This window comes from Oryzias melastigma, linkage group LG18 (assembly GCF_002922805.2).
Source record: "Oryzias melastigma strain HK-1 linkage group LG18, ASM292280v2, whole genome shotgun sequence".
In the NCBI taxonomy this organism is placed as follows: Eukaryota; Metazoa; Chordata; class Actinopteri; order Beloniformes; family Adrianichthyidae; genus Oryzias; species Oryzias melastigma.
The window spans coordinates 282,343-299,985 of record NC_050529.1 but is presented as its reverse complement, the minus strand read 5'-3'; the positions used below and the strand labels follow the sequence as shown (position 1 = coordinate 299,985).

Genomic DNA, 17,643 nt, shown 5'->3' with positions numbered 1-17,643 from the left:
GTGTGTGGTTCTGCGGTCAGTTCTGCAGTCGGTTCTGGGGTCAGTTCTGTGGTACTAGTATCAGACTTCAGGTCTGTTGTGGACTCCTGCAGGTCTTCAGGGTTCAGGCTGAGGCAGCAGGAGATCCTCTGAATGTCTGACCTGCTTCCATGTTCACAAATGTTCTAGATGGTTCTGGAAGGTGCTGCAGAGATCCTCTGTCTTCTCCTGGTCTAGAGCAGACCGTTCTCCGCTCTGGAGCAGACGGATCACAAACATCAAGACTTCATGTTCTGGAGACAAAGATTCTCAATGAAAGTGAAAGGAGATCTTTAATAGGAAAAGTTGGAGCAACGAGAAAAACAGAAGAAGAGGAGCTGCTCCACAGCAGAGGTCCTCTACGTCCTAAAGGCAACTCAAAGACCTTCTGATGTTTGGACCGGACCGTCGCTGAAGGAGAGCGTCCTCCACGGAGGCGTGGCGCCGCTCAGCTGCTCTGACTGTGTCTCTGACAGATGAAGCGCAGCCGCGTGGAGCAGTGCAGGTCGTTCAGACGGCCGTCGTGGTGAAGATGAGCGCAGTCTTCATCTCCTGAACCCAGACCGTGGCCGGTCCAGCTGTCGGGCTGCCCAGGTTTCCACCGCCTGAAAACCAGAGACACGTTAGCTTCAGAGGGAGGAGCGGCGCCCATTAGATCCTGGAGGAGAGACTCAGTGATCTGGAGCTCTGCAGGACAGCCGGAGATCCTCCGGAGGCTTCAGAGAAACGGCGCTTCTTCTCATTCCAAAAATAAACTAGTCAGAGAGACCGCCTCAGAGGGGGACTTTAGTAGAACTGAACCCTCACAGTCCTTCAGAACATGGACCTCCGACCTGGTCTTTATCCAACCAGGTCTTCAGAAAGCTGTCAGGTTGGGCAGCAGGTTTACCTGCGGTTCATGACGTAGGGGGTCTGGTTGACCCACTCCCACTTCCCTGTCCTCTCATCAGTCAGCCCGACCCAGTAGAAAGTTCCGATGGAGTGGGCTGTCACAAAGTCCTGTTCAAAGACAGAATCAGGTCAGTTTTTATGCAAACGAGCTCCTGGTTTACCCACCGTCACCGCAGCGAACTGAGCATGTGCAGACCGGGACGCTGTCTCACCCAGTCGCTGTCGGTCATGAGGATGACCAGGTGAGACTCGTGAGCGTTGCACCAGTCTCTGGCGTCGTTCCAGGACAGCGGCACCTTGCTGAAGAAGTAACAGGTGGAGCCGGAGGTCTCCCAGCCCAGAGGACAGCATCCACCGGACACCGAACCTGAGACCGGGTCAGAGAGAGTCTGAGACCGGGTCAGAGAGAGTCTGAGACCGGGTCAGTAAGAGTCTGAGACCGGGTCAGAGAGAGTCTGAGACCGGGTCAGAGAGAGTCTGAGACCAGGTCAGAAGGACCCTGAGACCGGGTCAGAGAGACCCTTAGACCAGGTCAGAGAGAGTCTAAGACCGGGTCAGAGAGACCCTTAGACCAGGTCAGAGAGAGTCTAAGACCGGGTCAGAGAAAGTCTCAGACCGGGTCAGAGAGACCCTCAGACCGGGTCAGTGAGAGCCTGTGTGTTTTGTGTACCGTTGTTGACGAAACGCTCAAAGGAGCATTTCAGCTTTGTGACGGTCCTGGTGAGAGAGTCCAACGCTGAGAGCTGTCTCAGAGCTTCAGACACTGAGGAACACAACGTTACACACAAGGTTACACACATGCAGTGTGTGTTTGTTTATTTGTTGCATGTTGTGTCTCATTTGTGTGTCTGTTTCGTGTTCTGTTTGATATTGTCAGTCTTTTTTGTGTTGTGTGTCTGCTATGGGTTTGTTTTGGGATGTGTGTCTGTTGTGAGTTTGTGTCCCACCTGAAGCCAGCTGCTCCTTGTTGTTCTCCACGGCAAACTTCAGCCTCTGAACGTCTTTGGATGAGTCTGGAGGAGACGGAAGGAGACAGTCTGGGTGAAGGAGCTGCTGCAGACACCTGCACAGGTGAGCTATCTGCTGCAGATGCCTGCACAGGTGAGCTTCCTGCTGCAGACGCCTGTACAGGTGAGCTTCCTGCTGCAGATGCCTGCACAGGTGAGCTTCCTGCTGCAGATGCCTGCACAGGTGAGCTACCTGCTGCAGACACCTGTACAGGTGAGCTATCTGCTGCAGATGCCTGTACAGGTGAGCTTCCTGCTGCAGACGACTGCACAGGTGAGTTACCTTTGCTCTTTTGCTGGGAGATGCTCTGAGACTCAGTCAGGTTGGAGACGCGTCTCTCCAGAGACCAGATCTGGTTCAGCATCTTGGTGTCTGCAGACAGAAGATTTCAGCAGATCAGCACCTGCTCCAGGTGTTCAGGACGACGTTCCAGTCAGGAAGACCTCCAGGTGTCCCTGTTGACCACTGAAATCAGCAGAACACCTGACTCGGTCTGAGTCAGGTGAGGTCACCTGCTGTTCCTCAGGTGGACATTCACACAGGTGAGGTCACCTGCAGTTCCTCAGGTGGACGTTCACACAGCTCCTTCACCTTTAGAACTAAAGCTAAACCTTCAGCTGATGCTCCTGCACACCTCCACCTGAATATGATCCAGGTAGGAATGACCCCCCTCTTGAAGGTACTCCACCTGTGGTCTCAGAACACCTGACCATCCAGACCTGCACCTGCTCTGCTGGATCCTGCAGACCCCCTGCCCTGGAACATGAATGCCGTGATCTTCCCGCCATCTTACTCACTGGTGGCGCCGACGGCTATGACCAGAATCAGGAGGACGGTGGCTGTCAGAGCGGGCGCCAACCAGCGCCGGATCCGGGAGGTTCTGGAGAAGGTCATGGGTGCAGGTTCTGATGGACAAACAGGACCGTGGCGGTCAGAAGGTGGTTCTGTTTCAGCCGCCACAGCACCAAAGGTCCTGACCTTTATTCCAGAAGGAGCTGCTGTCGTCCTCCATGCTGTCTCTGTACTCCGTCGCCATGGTGACGCTCCGGTTCTGGAACAGTTCTCCTCGTCTTCTCTGTCAGGATGCAGAGTGCCGAGAACACACGGAGAGACCCAAAATGGAGCTGCAGGTCAACGACCTCCAGACGCACTTTGAACTGGAGAGCACCGTTTGTTTGTGTGTGTTTGTGTGTGCGTCTGAAAGCGTGCTCCTGAGGTCACGTGTGTGTTCAGCTTCTGACTTTGGATGTAAAAAGAGGAAATGAGCAGGCAGGGGTGGCTCCCTGGTGCAGTGGTCAGCCCTCTCACCTCACAGTTAGAAGGTTGTGGTTCAAATCCCAGCGGTAACCTTTCTGTGTGGAGTGTGTGGGTTCTCCCCGTCTTCCACACACAGATGGATGATGGATTGATGATGGATCGATGATGGATGATGGATGGATGGATGGATGATGGATGGATGATGGATGATGTATAGATGGATGTATGATGGATGGATGGATGGATGATGGACGATGGATGATGGATGGATGATGGATGAATGATGGATGGATGATGTATAGATGGATGATGGATGGTTGATGGATGATGGATGGATGATGGATGACAGAGATCATCTTCATCTTTCACAGAACAGATCAGTTCTGACAGAGGCCCGTTCTTCTCTTTTATACACATCGACCCGTTTTCATCAGAACTTTTTATTGACTCTTGACCCGTCATGTATTCATCTTTAACACAGAGCAGAACCTTCAGCACTGCTGGTTCTGACATGGTTCTGCCCTCAGCATTGCTCTCAAACAGCGGGAATTGTTTGGTTCAGACCTTCTCAAGCAGTTTCTGGTTCTGCTGGAGCATGTGGGTCTGAACAGAACCGGCTTGGTGCTGCTGGGTCTCAGGACACCTTTCTATGAAAATGACCTCAGTCGTTTATTGTAATGGGTTTTCAGCGATCCCTCTGATTGGTCAGACTGAATCCTCAGTAAATACAGACTCTTCCCAACTCTACAGTATATTCATTGTAGAACCATTTCAGTCAGAACCTGGTTGGTTCTGGTTGGTTCTATTGCAGGAGCAGCTTAGACCCATCAGCTTAACATTTTGATTTTATATATTTATGGCTTTGACCCGTTTTACTCTCAGAACTAGATTTCCCTTTAACTCCTCCCTTAACATCAAAGTGGACCTCACTAGAACCGGGTAGATACCGGTCCGTGGTAAAGAAAAGGTTTGCTGGTTTACACTCGATTCAAAGGTTTTTCCTGATTGGTTGATGCAGCAGGTCTTCAGCCGGGCACGTTGTGGGCGGAGCCTCTGTCACATGTGCCCCTCGTGTCTCTGGCAGATGAAGCGCAGCTGTCGGTAGCAGTGCAGGTCGTTCAGGAGCCCATTCTCGTACAGGTGAGCGCAGTCTTCACTCCCATGGACCGGAACCACCCAGTTATCCGGCTGTCCGGGTCTCCACCGCCTGAACACAAACAACCATCAGCTGTTACACCTGTGGTTCTGATAGAGGGCTGACAGAACCCTGAGGCACTAGAATTCTGAGACACCAAAGCCATGAGAAACCAGAACTCTGAGGAACCAGAAGTCTGAGTTTAGGGGTTCTGGGCGGTTCTTTGAGCTGAAAACATGGAAGACTTGTTGTTTCAGGTCATTAGTGTTCATCTTTCATCACATTTCAGCCGAAAATGATCTGGTCATGGATGCTCCGCCCACATTTTGATCCAAAGAGCATCTGTCTAGGGGAGCCTTACCTTTGCTCTATCGTGTACGGAGTGTGGTTCACCCACTCCCACTTCCCAGTCCTGCCGTCAGACAGGCCGACCCAGTACCAAACAGGAATAGATTTTTTGGTGACAAAGTCCTGAAAAAACACGAGAACCAAGACGTCAGTCTGGGGAGACCCTGAACAGCAGACCAAAGACCACCAAACAGTCAAAGGACATGACAATCAATCACTGACTGAATCTGAGAACTGGACTGAGTGACCCCGCCCCCTGGCGTTCCCAACAGGAAGTGGCTCCAAGAAGCCAAAATCCCATAGACTTCTCTAGAGAAATAAACATTTGTCAATCTCTGGATCTGAATAATCGTTCTGGATCTGATACTTTCTAACATCTTCTTGATAATCCTCTTTTTTTATTAGATTTTTCTGTAGTAATAAACTGACCAATCAGATGCTTCAGTAAAAGTAGGCGGAGCCTGCCGGCTCCACTTCCAATGTTTAAAACCTTTGATTGACAGATTTCATGTGCCCCGCCTTCAGCGGAAGGGGTGTGGCCTTCCAACCAGGTCGCTCCTGATTAGTTAGTTGTTACCATAGAAACGAGACTCAGACCGACTCGGACTAATCACTGCTCACTGACGACGTCCGGTTCCAACATGGCGGCGGCTGAAACATGAAAAACTGTCGACTGAATCGACTTGATCTGGTTGAAGCTGGAATGAACCACTTCCTGTGGTCGACTCGGTCCAGTTCTCTGATCCAGACGCTGGTTCTGACATGTTCAGTGGAAGATTGTTCTGAGAAAGAGTTCTGATGTTCTGACTCTGTCCCGGTCCGGCTGCCTCACCCACTCGCCGTCGGTGCTGATGATGACCAGGTGAGCGTTCTGCTTCTCGCACCAGTCTTTGGACTCGTTCCAGCTCAAGGTGACCCGGCTAAAGAAGTAACAGCTGGAACCGAACCGAGTCCAGCCGGAAGAGCTGCACCGGTCTGCTGCAGAATCTGAGCCACACACAGGCAGAGTGAGGACGAGCGTGCACAAGCGTGCACGTGGTTGAGCCTGACCGTGACGGCGGGAGCGTACCGTTGTTGATCATACTGTTGAGGGAAGATCTGAGCTCAGCGACGCTCCGGACCAGAGAGTCCACCACCGACAGGTGCTTCAGCGCGTCGGACACTGAACACACAATACACACTCTGACACAATGTGACACACACACATCTACAACACACACACACGCACACAGACCTGCAGTCAGCTGCTCCTTCTGGTTCTCCACCGAGAACTTCAGCTGGTGAAGATCTTTAATGGTCTCTGGAAGGAGAACGGTCCTGTTAGCATCTGCAGTGAAGCATCTGTGTTACTGTTTTTGTTCTATACACTTTATCCCCCAAAGCATTGGCTCACCATCTGTGATCAGAATCAGGTGTCCTAACACCTGTCCACAGGTCATGCAGACTGTCCTTACAAGCATTAGTGAAAGAATGTTCCGCTGAACTGTGAACTCCAGCCTGGAACTGTCACCTGTGCAACAAATCCAGTCCTGAAATGTCCTAAATGTCTGTCCTAGAGTTTGGAACAACAGCAACTCCGCCACCAAGTGGTCGACCATGTAAACTGATGGAGAGGAGTCAGAGGATGCTGAAGGTCAATGAGGTCGTAGACTTTCTGCTGCAGAGCTCCGACCTTCATGTGACCTTCAGATCTGTCCAGGTACACAGAGAGCTTCATGGAAAGGGTTTCCATGGCAACACTGGGAGTCACTGGACTCTAGAGCAGTGGAGATGTCTTCACTGGAGGGAGGAATCATCTGGAAATCTGATGGAGCAGTCTTGGTTTGGAGGTTGCAGGAGAACGGGACATTTCAGACTGCATTGGAGGAGGAGGAATGATGGTGTGGGCTTGTTTTTCAGGAGTTAGTTCCAGGAAGGAACTCTGAATGAAACATTCTGGACAATTCCACGCTCTTGTAGGAACAGTTTGGAGTGGCTCCTTCCTCTTCCAACATGACTGTGACCAGAACACAAAGCAAGGTCCATAAAGACATGGAGGACAGAGTCTGGACTGGACAGAGTCCTGACCTGAACCTCAGAGAACACCTCTGGAATTAATTAGAGCAGAGACTGAGAACCAGACCTTCTACTCCAACATAACAGTGTGTGACCTGACCAAGAATGGTCCAGAATTCCTAGAAACTCTCCTCAACCTTGTGGTTCCCAGAAGACTTGAAGCTGGAATCTCTGCAGAAGGAGGACCAGCATCAGACTGAACTCTAGGGGCTGGGATGGGATGGAACTAACGTTCAAGTCAAGACAGGTGAGTTAATACTTTTGAGAAGAGAGTGTATGTGTACTGTAGCGGTTAGTACGATCATCTGTCCCTGCTGACCGTTGTTACCTTGAGCATGGAGCAGAGAGACGCTCAGTGATTGGACGGTGTCAGTCAGGTTGGAAACCTTCCCTTCTGTGGACGCCAGACGCTCCGATTTCTTACTGTCTGATCACACAAACAACACAGTGTGAAGCATTGCCGTGGAGACGTCTCCCTCCAGAGCATCAACAACTGTTGGATACAACCATCTCGTTCAGGTGGTGTAACGTCTGTCCTGTCAGGAACGTCCAATCCCAGCTCTTGAGGTGTCCTTTCTTCCATCTGTCCACCTCTGCTGCTTCTCTTTGGTGGAAGACACCTGATCCAGCTAATCAGCAGAAGATGGTGCAGAAGTGTTTACAAGACGAGCAAGTCCTCGAGGACTGGGACTGGACAATCCCTATCAGAGAAAACGTCCTCCTCCTGCAGCTACAAACCAGAATCCAGCAGATGAGAATCCTTAGAGTGATAGATGAAGATCTGGACGTGAATCCAGGAAACGTCCGATCAACCAAACAACAAGTTAAGCTGGTTGTTTTGCTGTAGCTGGAGCTGATGCAGCACTTTCAACACTCTTGACGGTTGGATCATCATTTCCTGTCCTTCATATTGTTGAAACTCTGACTAAAACATTCCTGTCTGAACCTGATGCGTCCTGCTCTGAAGACTCAAACTGGAGTTCTTCATGAGGCAGCGCAGGTTCAAACAGGAAGAGAATCAGACGAGTTTGTTGGCATGGTTCCTGGAGGATGAGGGTCAATAATCAGGACTAACATGGACCTTCACCCTGGCTAAAAAGACAGAAACCCGGTCTGCAGTCTATCTCAAGAAGATGGATTTTTCTGGACTGAAGCTTTTCCCTCTGAATCCCCAGAACATTACCGTTCGTACACGGCCCTACCAAAGGCGAGAACACAAACACCTGCATGCACACGGACTCACTGTAGACTCCCAGAACCACGATGAGCACCAGGAGCACTGCAGCCATCAGAGCGGGAACCATCCAGGACCTGAGCCTGGGCGCGCCTGAGCCCAGGACTGGCGGAGTGTCTGACAGACAGGTGGAGAGTTTACAGCCAAACAAAAACAGGTGGGAGAAAAACGTCTGCCCAGGTACCTTTGAGCCACAGCACGCTGGTGTCCATCTCATTTTCGTAGCGGTAGTGGTTCTTGTTCTCCATCTGTACCCAAACGCTCACCTCAGAAGATCAGAAGATGCTCTTCCTCAGCTGTTGTCCACAGAAATCCTCCAACAGTTTTTGGTCAGAGCCTGAAGTTCGGTGGATCTGGGTCTCCTCCCAAAAACGGTTGAGAAACTGTCCACTCATCACTCTGGAAGTTTCACAACATTTCCTTGGTGGTGTTTCTGCTGCAGATACCTTCCTTTTTTCTCCTCTGAGGAGGGAAGCGCCCCCATCTTCACTTCCCCAAATCAACCAGAGTTCAAACCTGACTGTGGAGATTCTCAGAACATGAGCAGAACTTCAGAAGAACCCTGGCCCGGAACACTGGAACCCGTTTGAGGCTAAAGCTGGAGAGCTGGAGCTCATTTCTGAGATGTTTACCCTGAGAAACCTCTTACGCACTGCGCCCCCTGGTGGAAGAAGTTCTACCTGAGTTTGTAGAGAAAATACTGTAGAACAATGTTTCACTGTGAAGGTGTGTCAGGAACTGTTGCTGTGAGACCCAGAACCCAGGAGACCAGGCTTGAACCTGAAACATGTAATAAACATGCAAACGCCACGCAGAACGGACCCAGCTGGGATTTGAACCAGGACCTTCTCACTGAGAGGTGAGAGTGCTGACCACTGCACCACCTTCAAGTGTTCCGGTGACATGTTTAACTTTCAAAAGATGCAGAGTGCATTCCAGTCAAGTGTTTTTTACTTTCTCGAACGACTTCTTTGTGGGTCTCCACCTCTTTGACAATAAAGGAGTTTGATGACATCACTTCCTGCCAGGATGGAGGTAACCAAAGGACCAGCGGGTCACATGATCACACGGCGGTGACCTTCTGATTGGTGGAGCTCAGGTCATCACAGATGGAGTTTTCACCAGAGTTTGAATCAGGTCAACAACTCTGCCCCCTGCTGGACTAACAAGACTTAGGCCAGCCCAGTGGCCCTGTGGAGGAGTGTCCTCTTTGAGACTGGAAGGTCGTGAGTTCAAATCCACACCGAGTCATGTCAAAAATGAAACTTGTGAGAAGAAACATTCAGGACCAGAGGAACCAGGAGGAGTCTGCGGGTTCTTCTGGACATACTTGAAAGTTTTAGACTCATTGAAAGTAAAGCAGAACCCCGAGAACCTTCAGAACCCTGAAACTCTCAGAACGTCACTAAAAGATCTCTCAGACTTTGACTCTGTAAGGAAACAAACGCTCAGCAGGAGTTCAGCTTTTATTGTGAGTCTATTATCAGGAGTGTCAGAGTGGGAACTGCAGCTCCATCCGTCCAGAACCCACAGAGGAACTGCGGCTCCATCCGTCCAGAACCCACAGAGGAACTGCGGCTCCAACCGTCCAGAACCCACAGAGGAACTGCAGCTCCAACCGTCCAGAACCCACAGAGGAACTGCGGCTCCAATTGTCCAGAACCCACAGAGGAACTGCAGATCTCTTTGGACCCCCTCGGCGGTTGATTTGTTCTCAGACCTATGATGGTGACTACAAGAACACGATTAACGCTAAAACGGGATTGGCTGATTGGCGGGGGGCGGGGCTCCTTCAGGTCGTTGTTTCAGTGCTGTCCTCACTGCTCCGTCAGGTCATCGTTGAAGTAGAGCAGGATGGCGGGAGTGTAGTGGTCTGGGTCCAGTCTGAGCTGCTCTAGCTCTCCGTCCTGGTCCGGGATGTCGTTGTCGCTCAGCGTCCGGCTCATGTCCAGGACCACGCCGCCGTGTTTCCAGGTGTAGCTGCGAGCGTGGCAGTTGTAGCGCAGGTACCGCTGCAGGATCTCATCCAGAGTCTCCTCAGAGCAAACCTGATTGGACCAGAACCGGCTGTGAGGAGCCTCATCACTAACGACTGGACTGGTTTACCCAGAACCCCCTGCTGAGGTCCACCCACCTGCAGCGGCTGCTCCTGCAGCGTCAGCGTGTTGACCACACGGATCCACCTGGTCTTGGCGGACAGCAGACCCACCTCGTAGCGCCGGTCCGCCCACCAGGGAACACCGATGTCACTGTCCCAGTCGGAGCACGGGCCTGCAGGCGGGACGTGCAGGAAGCGCCCCCGGGGGGTGTGGTACCTCACGCAGTTGGTCACAGGATCCACACAGGTCTTTACCTGAGCACAGGTGAGACAGAACCCAACACCATCAGGGGGTGGAGCTTCTGAGACTGAAACCTTCACAGTCCCGAACCAGCAAAGTTCCTATTCTGGTCTTCAAAGTCCAAACCCGGTCCGGCTCACTCACGTCCTTGGTTCTGGGGTCGAACCAGCAGCTGATGTCGGTTCCTGCAGACTCCAGGATGGGCAGCAGCAGAGGATCTCCTGCAGACACAGATGCAGCCGTGCTTCATCATCATCATCATCATCACCTGTCGGTCTCTCATGTTAGACAGGCAGAGATCCAGGTGGACCCGCGCGGCTCTCAGCTGATCAGCACTTCCGGTCAAGACTATAACACGTCATCAGTGCAGCTGATGATCGGGATGCTCCACCGAGGTTTGAGTGCTGAGCATCAGTTTGAGTTTAGGCCCCGCCCACCGCGGAAGCTCACCTGCGAAGCGGGTCACCAGCGGGCTCAGGTCGCACACTCTGCCCAGAAACGACACCCACAGGTCGGCCGCGGTGTTGTGAGCCGCCACCTCTGCGTCGGTGAAGAAGCGCGGCCTCGTCATGACGCGCACGGAGCTGCGGGACGGCGGGACGGGAAGGAGCGCGGCGGCGCGACGGACGCGTCACCATGGCAACGTAACACCAGCTGACCCACCAGCACACACACTAGAGTCTACTGCGCATGTGCGGAGCTCCTTCTGAAAGACGTTATAAAACTTTATTGTTCCAAACCGAGGAAAACAATTCTGAACTCTGATAGAAAAGCTACTAGAGGAGGACTTTATTTTGTAGTGAAGTGGATCTAATGTCTGAGTCAAGTCAAGATCAAATCTGGATCAGAATCGGGATTAAGGCTGGATCAGGACCAGGATCTTCAAGTTCTGCCGGACCCTGCAGCGCCACTAAAGGGTTAATGAACCCCCTCCCCCTCCCCACCCGTGAACGTCACCCACGTGGCACAGCTTCAGATTTTCACGATTTTTCCTCTGGACGAATCTCGGGAAGAATAAAACGTGATTTTGTTTTTTCCTTCCCTCTGTCCTCTGATTGGCTGAAGCAACGCGTCTTCGGCGCTGATTGGTCTTTACTTCTGTCAATAACATCACGGCGGTCGCTGATTGGCCCAACGTGTGAGTGTTTTCGGACCTGAGTGAGTCGCATCTCAGAGTATCGCGAGAAGTGCGGAGAAGCTGCGGCGGAGCTGCGGGATAAAGTAACGGGTTCGGCGGAGAAACAGACGCGTTTCTGCGGGTCAGAGCAGCGAATATGTCCGCGTGCCGGTTCTTCTGCTTCCTGGTTCTGTTCGGACTCCTGAGCTGCGCACGCGCCGGCCAGCGGAACCTCTCCCCAGGTAAGGCCGCCCCGCGGGGTCCTCCGCCCGGCCAGAAGGATCACCATGACCCGATGGAGCTCTGCGGCGGGAACGGAGCTCCAACATCCGGGGATCTGTGGGGAGACCTGAAGTTCGGTTCGGAGATTCGGGGACAGACGGGTTGAGTCTACACTGTGACCGTCTCGGAGTCTCTGAGACTCTCGGAATCAAAGCAGGAGTCCAAACTCCGAAACGTTTCTGGAGAATCCCGAGTTACTGCGGAGAAGTTCGTTTTAGGAATTGACTGTATAAGAAAAACTGTCATTTATTTTACAGTCAATAAATGACAGATATTTAGGGACCGTCAACCAATCACAGAATTGATCTTCAATGGTTCCTAAATGATTGGACCAAATCCACTTAGAATAGTAAAACTAAGAACCATCAGGAACCGCAGTTTAGATTCGCTTTTGATGCTTTTTCTACATTTTAATGTACATTTCTGGGTTTTCCTTCAACAGCTTTTAAGTTATTGAACCTAATCAGTCCGAATTACGTTAGAATAGTGAAACTGACTAAGAACCACCAGGAACAACACTTTAGATTAGCTTTCAATGCTTTTTCTAATTTGACTTAATTTTTTAATGTCATTTTTTTTCAACACCGACTTCAGATTCCACTGCAGAAGCTGAAGAGAACGAGGCCGGCTGTGTGTGGAAAACACAACTCCACTGTTAGTCTGATGGAAGACGAACAGGGCTAGCTTCTCACAACAGAAGCAGAACAAGATGCATGCTGGGTAAACACTTCCGGACATTTTCAACAGAGATCCCAGAGAGAAAGAAAGACTTGGAGATGAACACCGACTCATCCACCAAATGGTTTTAGTCATCAAGTCTCTGAAAAGCGACCAACACCCAGTCATGAAGTTTCAAATCAAACCGATCTAGAGAGGAACTAGGGCTGGAACTCACGTTATGATGCGATTCACGATTCGTGTTTCTCGATACAGATCGTATCTCCATATACCAAACACTATAATCAGTTTATCACCTGGTAATCTATGGCACATAAACATTTTCAAACACATCTTTTTATCTTGTTCAAAACGTGTTTTACAACTGTTTAAAACACAATATTTTCATTAAACACAGTTTCTATTATTAAATAAAGTCATCAGTAAATACCAGCATGTCGTTAGAATAATAAAATACATTTTAAGGTCTAGCTGTAGTTACCAAATGAAACGACCTTCACACTTCAAAGAGTATTAAATATGTGAATATAGATTCACAATTCTGTCTTTAAATTCATTTTACATTTTATGTCAGATAATTTATTATTGAGGAACAGTGTTAATGCTCCGCTTATGATTAGAAGAAGCATCAAAAGATGATCTAAACTGCTCTTCCTGAGTGTCGGTTTTCTTATTCTAAAGGGATTTGGTTTGATTTGGTCCAATAATTTAAGAAACATTCATTTGTTGACGGCCCCTGAATATGAACAGAGTGAATGTCCAATATCCAACATAAAACCAACTTCACCGCAGGCCGAGAGTTCTGGTTCAGTGACATCACTGACCCAAACAGAACCGAGTATCATGAAGCTGAGATGAAGCTGCCGCCGGTCAGTTTCCTCTCACCAACCTCTGTCTTCCTTCCATTTCCTGTTGGGTTTATCCGTGTTTCCTGTCTGTTTCCTGTCTGTTTCCTGTCTGTTTCCTCCGTGTTTCCTGTCAGTTTCCTCTGTGTTTCCTGTCAGTTTCCTCCGTGTTTCCTGTCTGTTTCCTCCGTGTTTCCTGTCAGTTTCCTCTGTGTTTCCTGTCAGTTTCCTCCGTGTTTCCTGTCTGTTTCCTTCGTGTTTCCTGTCTGTTTCCTCCGTGTTTCCTCCGTGTTTCCTGTCTGTTTCCTCCGTGTTTCCTGTGTGTTTCCTGTCAGTTTCCTCTGTGTTTCCTGTCTGTTTCCTCTGTGTTTCCTGTCAGTTTCCTCTGTGTTTCCTGTCAGTTTCCTCCGTGATTCCTGTCTGTTTCCTCCCTGTTTCCTCCGTGTTTCCTCCCTGTTTCCTCCCTGTTTCCTCCCTGTTTCCTCCGTGTTTCCTATCTGTTTCCTCCGTGATTCCTGTCAGTTTCCTCCAGGTTTCCTCAGTTTCCTCTGTGTTTCCTCCATGTTTCCTGTCAGTTTCCTCCAGGTTTCCTCAGTTTCCTCCGTGTTTCCTCCGTGTTTCCTGTCAGTTTCCTCCGTGTTTCCTCCATGTTTCCTGTCTGTTTCCTGTCTGTTTCCTCCGTGTTTCCTGTCAGTTTCCTCCGTGTTTCCTCCATGTTTCCTGTCTGTTTCCTGTCAGTTTCCTCCACGTTTCCTGTCTGTTTCCTGTCCTCCCCTCCTTCTTCTCAGAGCTCCTCAGGTTCCAGGAGCATAAGTTCGTCCCTCCTCCTGCGACCTTCCTCAGGAATGCGACCTTGGGCGTTTCAGGGTGAACACGAGGACTCTCTGGTTTCAGTTGCGCTCAGGCTGATTATCTGGATCCAGCAGAACCCGAGGCAGATTGGTTCTGCAGAAATGTCTTTGGGTCCAGGTTCTGGTGACTGATCTCTAATTGTTCTGCAGACAACCTGCTGGTCATCACCGCGGCAACCGAGGAGACGGACGGCTTCAGGCGCTTCATGAGGACGGCCCGAGAGTTCAACTACACCGTCAAGGTAACGTGCACACACACGTGCACACTCCTGAGCACAAACACAGCAGATGGTTTTCAAACAGAACCGGTTCTGCATCACTAACTTCACACAAAACCTCTGGACCTCTCAGTAGATCTGGATCAGAACCAGACCTCTCTGTAGATCTGGATCAGAACCAGACCTCTCTTTAGCTCTGGGTCAGACCTGGACATTTTTGAGGTTCTGGGACACATCTGGTCCTCTCCGTGGTTCTGGGTCCGACCCGGAACGTTTCTATCCGCCCCCTGAGGTGTTCTGTTTCATGTTCTGCTGGACGGTCCGCAGCTTCAGTTCTGGTGGTCCTCTGCAGGTTCTGGGTCTGGGCGAGGACTGGCGCGGTGGAGACGTGGCGAGGACGGTGGGGGGCGGGCAGAAGGTCAGGTGGTTGAAGAAGGAGCTGCTCAAGCACTCAGAGGAGGCGGAGCTTGTGATAGTGTTCGTGGACAGGTAACTCCCCTCGTCCGTCTGACCCGGTTCCTCTGTGTTCTGTTTGCTCTGGAACTGGACTGGCCACCTGGGGGGGCGGGGCTTCAGCTCCAACCCGCTCCGATCCAAACAGGAAGTGTATCTCTGCAGCTACGACGTGGTTCTGGCCGCCGGTCCGGACGAGCTGCTCGCCAAGTTCTCCCGTCTGGGTCACCGGGTCGTGTTCTCCGCCGAGGGCTTCTGCTGGCCCGACCAGCGCTTGGCCTCCAAGTACCCCCAGGTGCATTCTGGGAAACGCTACCTGAACTCTGGAGGTGAGGGGCGTGTCTGCAGGCGGGGGCGGGGTCACTGCAGGGGCTGACGGCGCCGTGGTGTGTTCAGGGTTCGTGGGTTTCGCTCCGGACCTCAGCACCATCGTCCAGCAGTGGAAGTTCAAAGACGATGACGACGACCAGCTGTTCTACACCCGGATCTACCTGGACCGCGCCCAGAGGGTAACCACACCCCCCACGGCGCCGTGGCCCCGCCCCGCTCCGCCTCATCCGTCCTCTTCTCTCCTCAGAACAAGTTCAACATCACTCTGGACCACCGGTCCCAGATCTTCCAGAACCTGAACGGAGCCATCGGTGAGAGTCGGGGGAGGGGCAGACACATTAACGACTGACGGGACGACAGGAAACGGTTTTCACAATAAAAGCCTTTCAAAGTGAAGAAAATATTTGTAGAGGAAATTTTACTTTGAAAAACCGTTTCCTGTGAAACTGTTGAAGGAACTGGTGACGGTCTGAAACCGGTGAGGCTTTCAGGAACTGCGGACCGGTCCGGTTCATCAGATGTTGGTTCTGCCCCACAGACGAGGTGGTCCTGAAGTTCGAGAGGGGGCGGGCCCGAGTGAGGAACGTGGCCTACGACACGCTGCCCGTGGTCATCCACGGGAACGGACCCACCAAGGTAGAGCCGCGTTCTGTCGGAGCGGGGGGGCGGGTTCTGACCGTTTCCGTGGTGATGAGCGCCGGTCATGTGACCACAGCTGCAGCTGAACTACCTGGGGAACTACGTCCCCACGGCGTGGACCTACGAGAACGGCTGCGGCATCTGCGACGCCGACCTGCGCTCCTTTGAGGACACGGCCGTACGTACCCGCCCTGATGATGTCACAGGAAGGGGGCGGAGCATAAACCTTGTCCTGTGTGTGTTCAGGACGAGCAGATGCCGCTGGTGCACCTCGCCATCTTCATCGAGCACGCCACGCCCTTCATGGAGGAGTTCCTGGAGCGGCTGGCCACGCTGAACTACCCGCACAGCAGGCTCCGCCTCTTCATCCACAACAACGTAAGCCACGCCTGCTGCGACCCCTCCCCCGCTGCTGGTTCTGACGGTTCTGCCGGTCCTGCAGGTGGTGTACCACGAGCAGCACATCCAGAACTTCTGGCAGCGCCACAAGTCTCTGTTCCCGAGCGCCGTTCTGGTCGGACCCGAGGAGAACCTGGAGGAGAACCAAGCCAGAACCATGGCCATGTGAGTCTGGAACCCACTCCAGAACCTCCCAGACGTGGAACTGGTTCTGCGGCTGCTGGATCAGTGGGTCGTCATGACCTGTCCTTACACAAATGTCTGTCTTTGTTTGTGGGCGTGGTCAGCGAGGCGTGCCGGAAGGATCCGGACTGCGAGTTCTTCTTCAGTCTGGACTCCGACGTGGCTCTGACCAACCCGGACACTCTGAGGATCCTGATGGAGGAGAACAAGTACGTGGTTTCCTGCTGCTGCTGCTGCTGCTGGTGGTGATGGTGACGGCGTTGTCATGGTAACCGCAGGTCTGTCATCGCGCCCATGCTGTCCAAACACGGGAAGCTGTGGAGTAACTTCTGGGGAGCTCTGAGTCCTGAAGGGTTCTACTCCAGATCTGAGGACTACATCGAGATCGTGCAGGGGAAGAGGATGTGAGACTCACACACACTACTTCTACTTCCTGTGTGAGTGTTGCTCACCTGTGTGACTCACCTGTGTGTGCAGTGGACTGTGGAACGTGCCGTACATCTCACAGGTGTACCTGGTGAAGGGCAGCGTCCTGAGGTCTAAACTGTCTCACCTGAACCTGTTTGTGGAGGAAGGGATGGATCCGGACATGGCGTTCTGCAAGAACGTCCGCGACCAGGTAACACCTGCTGCTGTTCTGGTGGACCTGGTGTTCCGGTAGACCCGGTGTTCTGATAGACCCGGTCCTCTGATGGACCTGGTGTTCCAGTGGACCCGGTGGACCCTGAGGAACATGTTTCTGTGTTTTCAGGGCGTGTTCATGTTCGTCTCCAACCGCGATGAGTTTGGACGTCTGGTGGCGTCCTCCAACTTCAACACGTCCAGACTGCATCCAGACCTGTGGCAGATCTTTGACAACCCTCTGGTAGGTACACACGTGCACGCTAACACACATGCATGTAAACACACGTGCACGCTAACACACATGCATGTAAACACACGTGCACGCTAACACACATGCACGCTAACACACATGCACGTAAACACACGTGCACGCTAACACACATGCACGCTAACACACATGTATGTAAACACACACATGCACACTAACACACATGCACACTGGTACATACGTGCACATAAACACACATGCACATAAACACACATGCACGCTAACAAACATGCACATAAACACACGTGCACGCTAATGCACATGCACACACGTGCACGCTGACACACATGCACACACGTGCACGCTAACAAACATGCACATAAACACACGTGCACACTAACGCACATGCACACACGTGCACGCTAACACACGTGCACACTAACGCACATGCACACACGTGCATGCTAACACACATGCACACTAACACACATGCATGTAAACACACGTGCACACTAATGCACATGCACACAC

General features: G+C 51.8%; 3 protein-coding genes and 1 pseudogene across 4 annotated transcripts in view; 1 reads left to right on the top strand and 3 right to left on the bottom strand.

The window, feature by feature from the left end:
* Positions 1 to 292: 292 nt before the first annotated feature.
* Positions 293 to 3,241, bottom strand: LOC112141498 (annotated as a pseudogene).
* Positions 3,242 to 3,598: 357 nt separating this feature from the next.
* LOC112141495 (C-type lectin domain family 10 member A) lies at positions 3,599 to 8,928 on the bottom strand. Its single transcript, XM_024264643.2, has 8 exons — positions 8,131 to 8,928; positions 7,956 to 8,063; positions 7,041 to 7,139; positions 5,892 to 5,957; positions 5,727 to 5,819; positions 5,490 to 5,644; positions 4,671 to 4,780; positions 3,599 to 4,381 (listed from the first exon to the last, which is right to left on the bottom strand). Exons 1-8 carry the CDS (start codon positions 8,192 to 8,194, stop codon positions 4,231 to 4,233), a joined length of 846 nt encoding a protein of 281 aa, XP_024120411.1. The 5' UTR covers positions 8,195 to 8,928; the 3' UTR covers positions 3,599 to 4,230.
* Positions 8,929 to 9,763: 835 nt separating this feature from the next.
* Positions 9,764 to 10,331, bottom strand: LOC112141496 (cytochrome b5 domain-containing protein 1). The gene is made up of 3 exons (XM_036216894.1): positions 10,300 to 10,331; positions 10,081 to 10,261; positions 9,764 to 9,994 (listed from the first exon to the last, which is right to left on the bottom strand). Exons 1-3 carry the CDS (start codon positions 10,329 to 10,331, stop codon positions 9,764 to 9,766), a joined length of 444 nt encoding a protein of 147 aa, XP_036072787.1.
* Positions 10,332 to 10,469: 138 nt separating this feature from the next.
* Positions 10,470 to 17,643, top strand: part of plod3 (procollagen-lysine, 2-oxoglutarate 5-dioxygenase 3) — a 9,597-nt gene continuing 2,423 nt past the window's right edge. Inside the window, exons 1-14 of one of the 2 annotated variants that reach the window (XM_036216651.1) lie at positions 10,470 to 10,929; positions 14,209 to 14,300; positions 14,629 to 14,765; positions 14,895 to 15,058; positions 15,126 to 15,238; positions 15,307 to 15,370; positions 15,598 to 15,695; positions 15,775 to 15,876; positions 15,945 to 16,076; positions 16,141 to 16,262; positions 16,385 to 16,489; positions 16,559 to 16,684; positions 16,758 to 16,899; positions 17,032 to 17,145. In XM_036216651.1, the coding sequence (XP_036072544.1) occupies positions 10,485 to 10,929; positions 14,209 to 14,300; positions 14,629 to 14,765; positions 14,895 to 15,058; positions 15,126 to 15,238; positions 15,307 to 15,370; positions 15,598 to 15,695; positions 15,775 to 15,876; positions 15,945 to 16,076; positions 16,141 to 16,262; positions 16,385 to 16,489; positions 16,559 to 16,684; positions 16,758 to 16,899; positions 17,032 to 17,145 (1,956 nt within the window). In that variant the 5' untranslated portion in view covers positions 10,470 to 10,484. Of the gene's footprint in view, positions 10,930 to 11,442; positions 11,645 to 14,208; positions 14,301 to 14,628; positions 14,766 to 14,894; positions 15,059 to 15,125; positions 15,239 to 15,306; positions 15,371 to 15,597; positions 15,696 to 15,774; positions 15,877 to 15,944; positions 16,077 to 16,140; positions 16,263 to 16,384; positions 16,490 to 16,558; positions 16,685 to 16,757; positions 16,900 to 17,031; positions 17,146 to 17,643 lie in introns of those variants that run through there. The other variant, XM_024264642.2, reaches the window with a different exon arrangement.

Excerpts from the sequence above, each read along its gene's own strand:
- LOC112141495 (XM_024264643.2), bottom strand. The coding sequence starts at position 8,194 with ATGGAGAACAAGAACCACTACCGCTACGAAAATGAGATGGACACCAGC. Across the intron at positions 7,140-7,955 it reads CGTGGTTCTGGGAGTCTACA|ACAGTAAGAAATCGGAGCGT; the intron begins GTGAGTCCGTGT and ends TTGTGTGATCAG. Across the intron at positions 5,645-5,726 it reads CAACAGTATGATCAACAACG|ATTCTGCAGCAGACCGGTGC; the intron begins GTACGCTCCCGC and ends TGTGTGGCTCAG.
- LOC112141496 (XM_036216894.1), bottom strand. The coding sequence starts at position 10,331 with ATGGTGTTGGGTTCTGTCTCACCTGTGCTCAG. Across the intron at positions 10,262-10,299 it reads TCTGTCTCACCTGTGCTCAG|GTACCACACCCCCCGGGGGC; the intron begins GTAAAGACCTGT and ends CAACTGCGTGAG. Across the intron at positions 9,995-10,080 it reads TGCAGGAGCAGCCGCTGCAG|GTTTGCTCTGAGGAGACTCT; the intron begins GTGGGTGGACCT and ends TGGTCCAATCAG.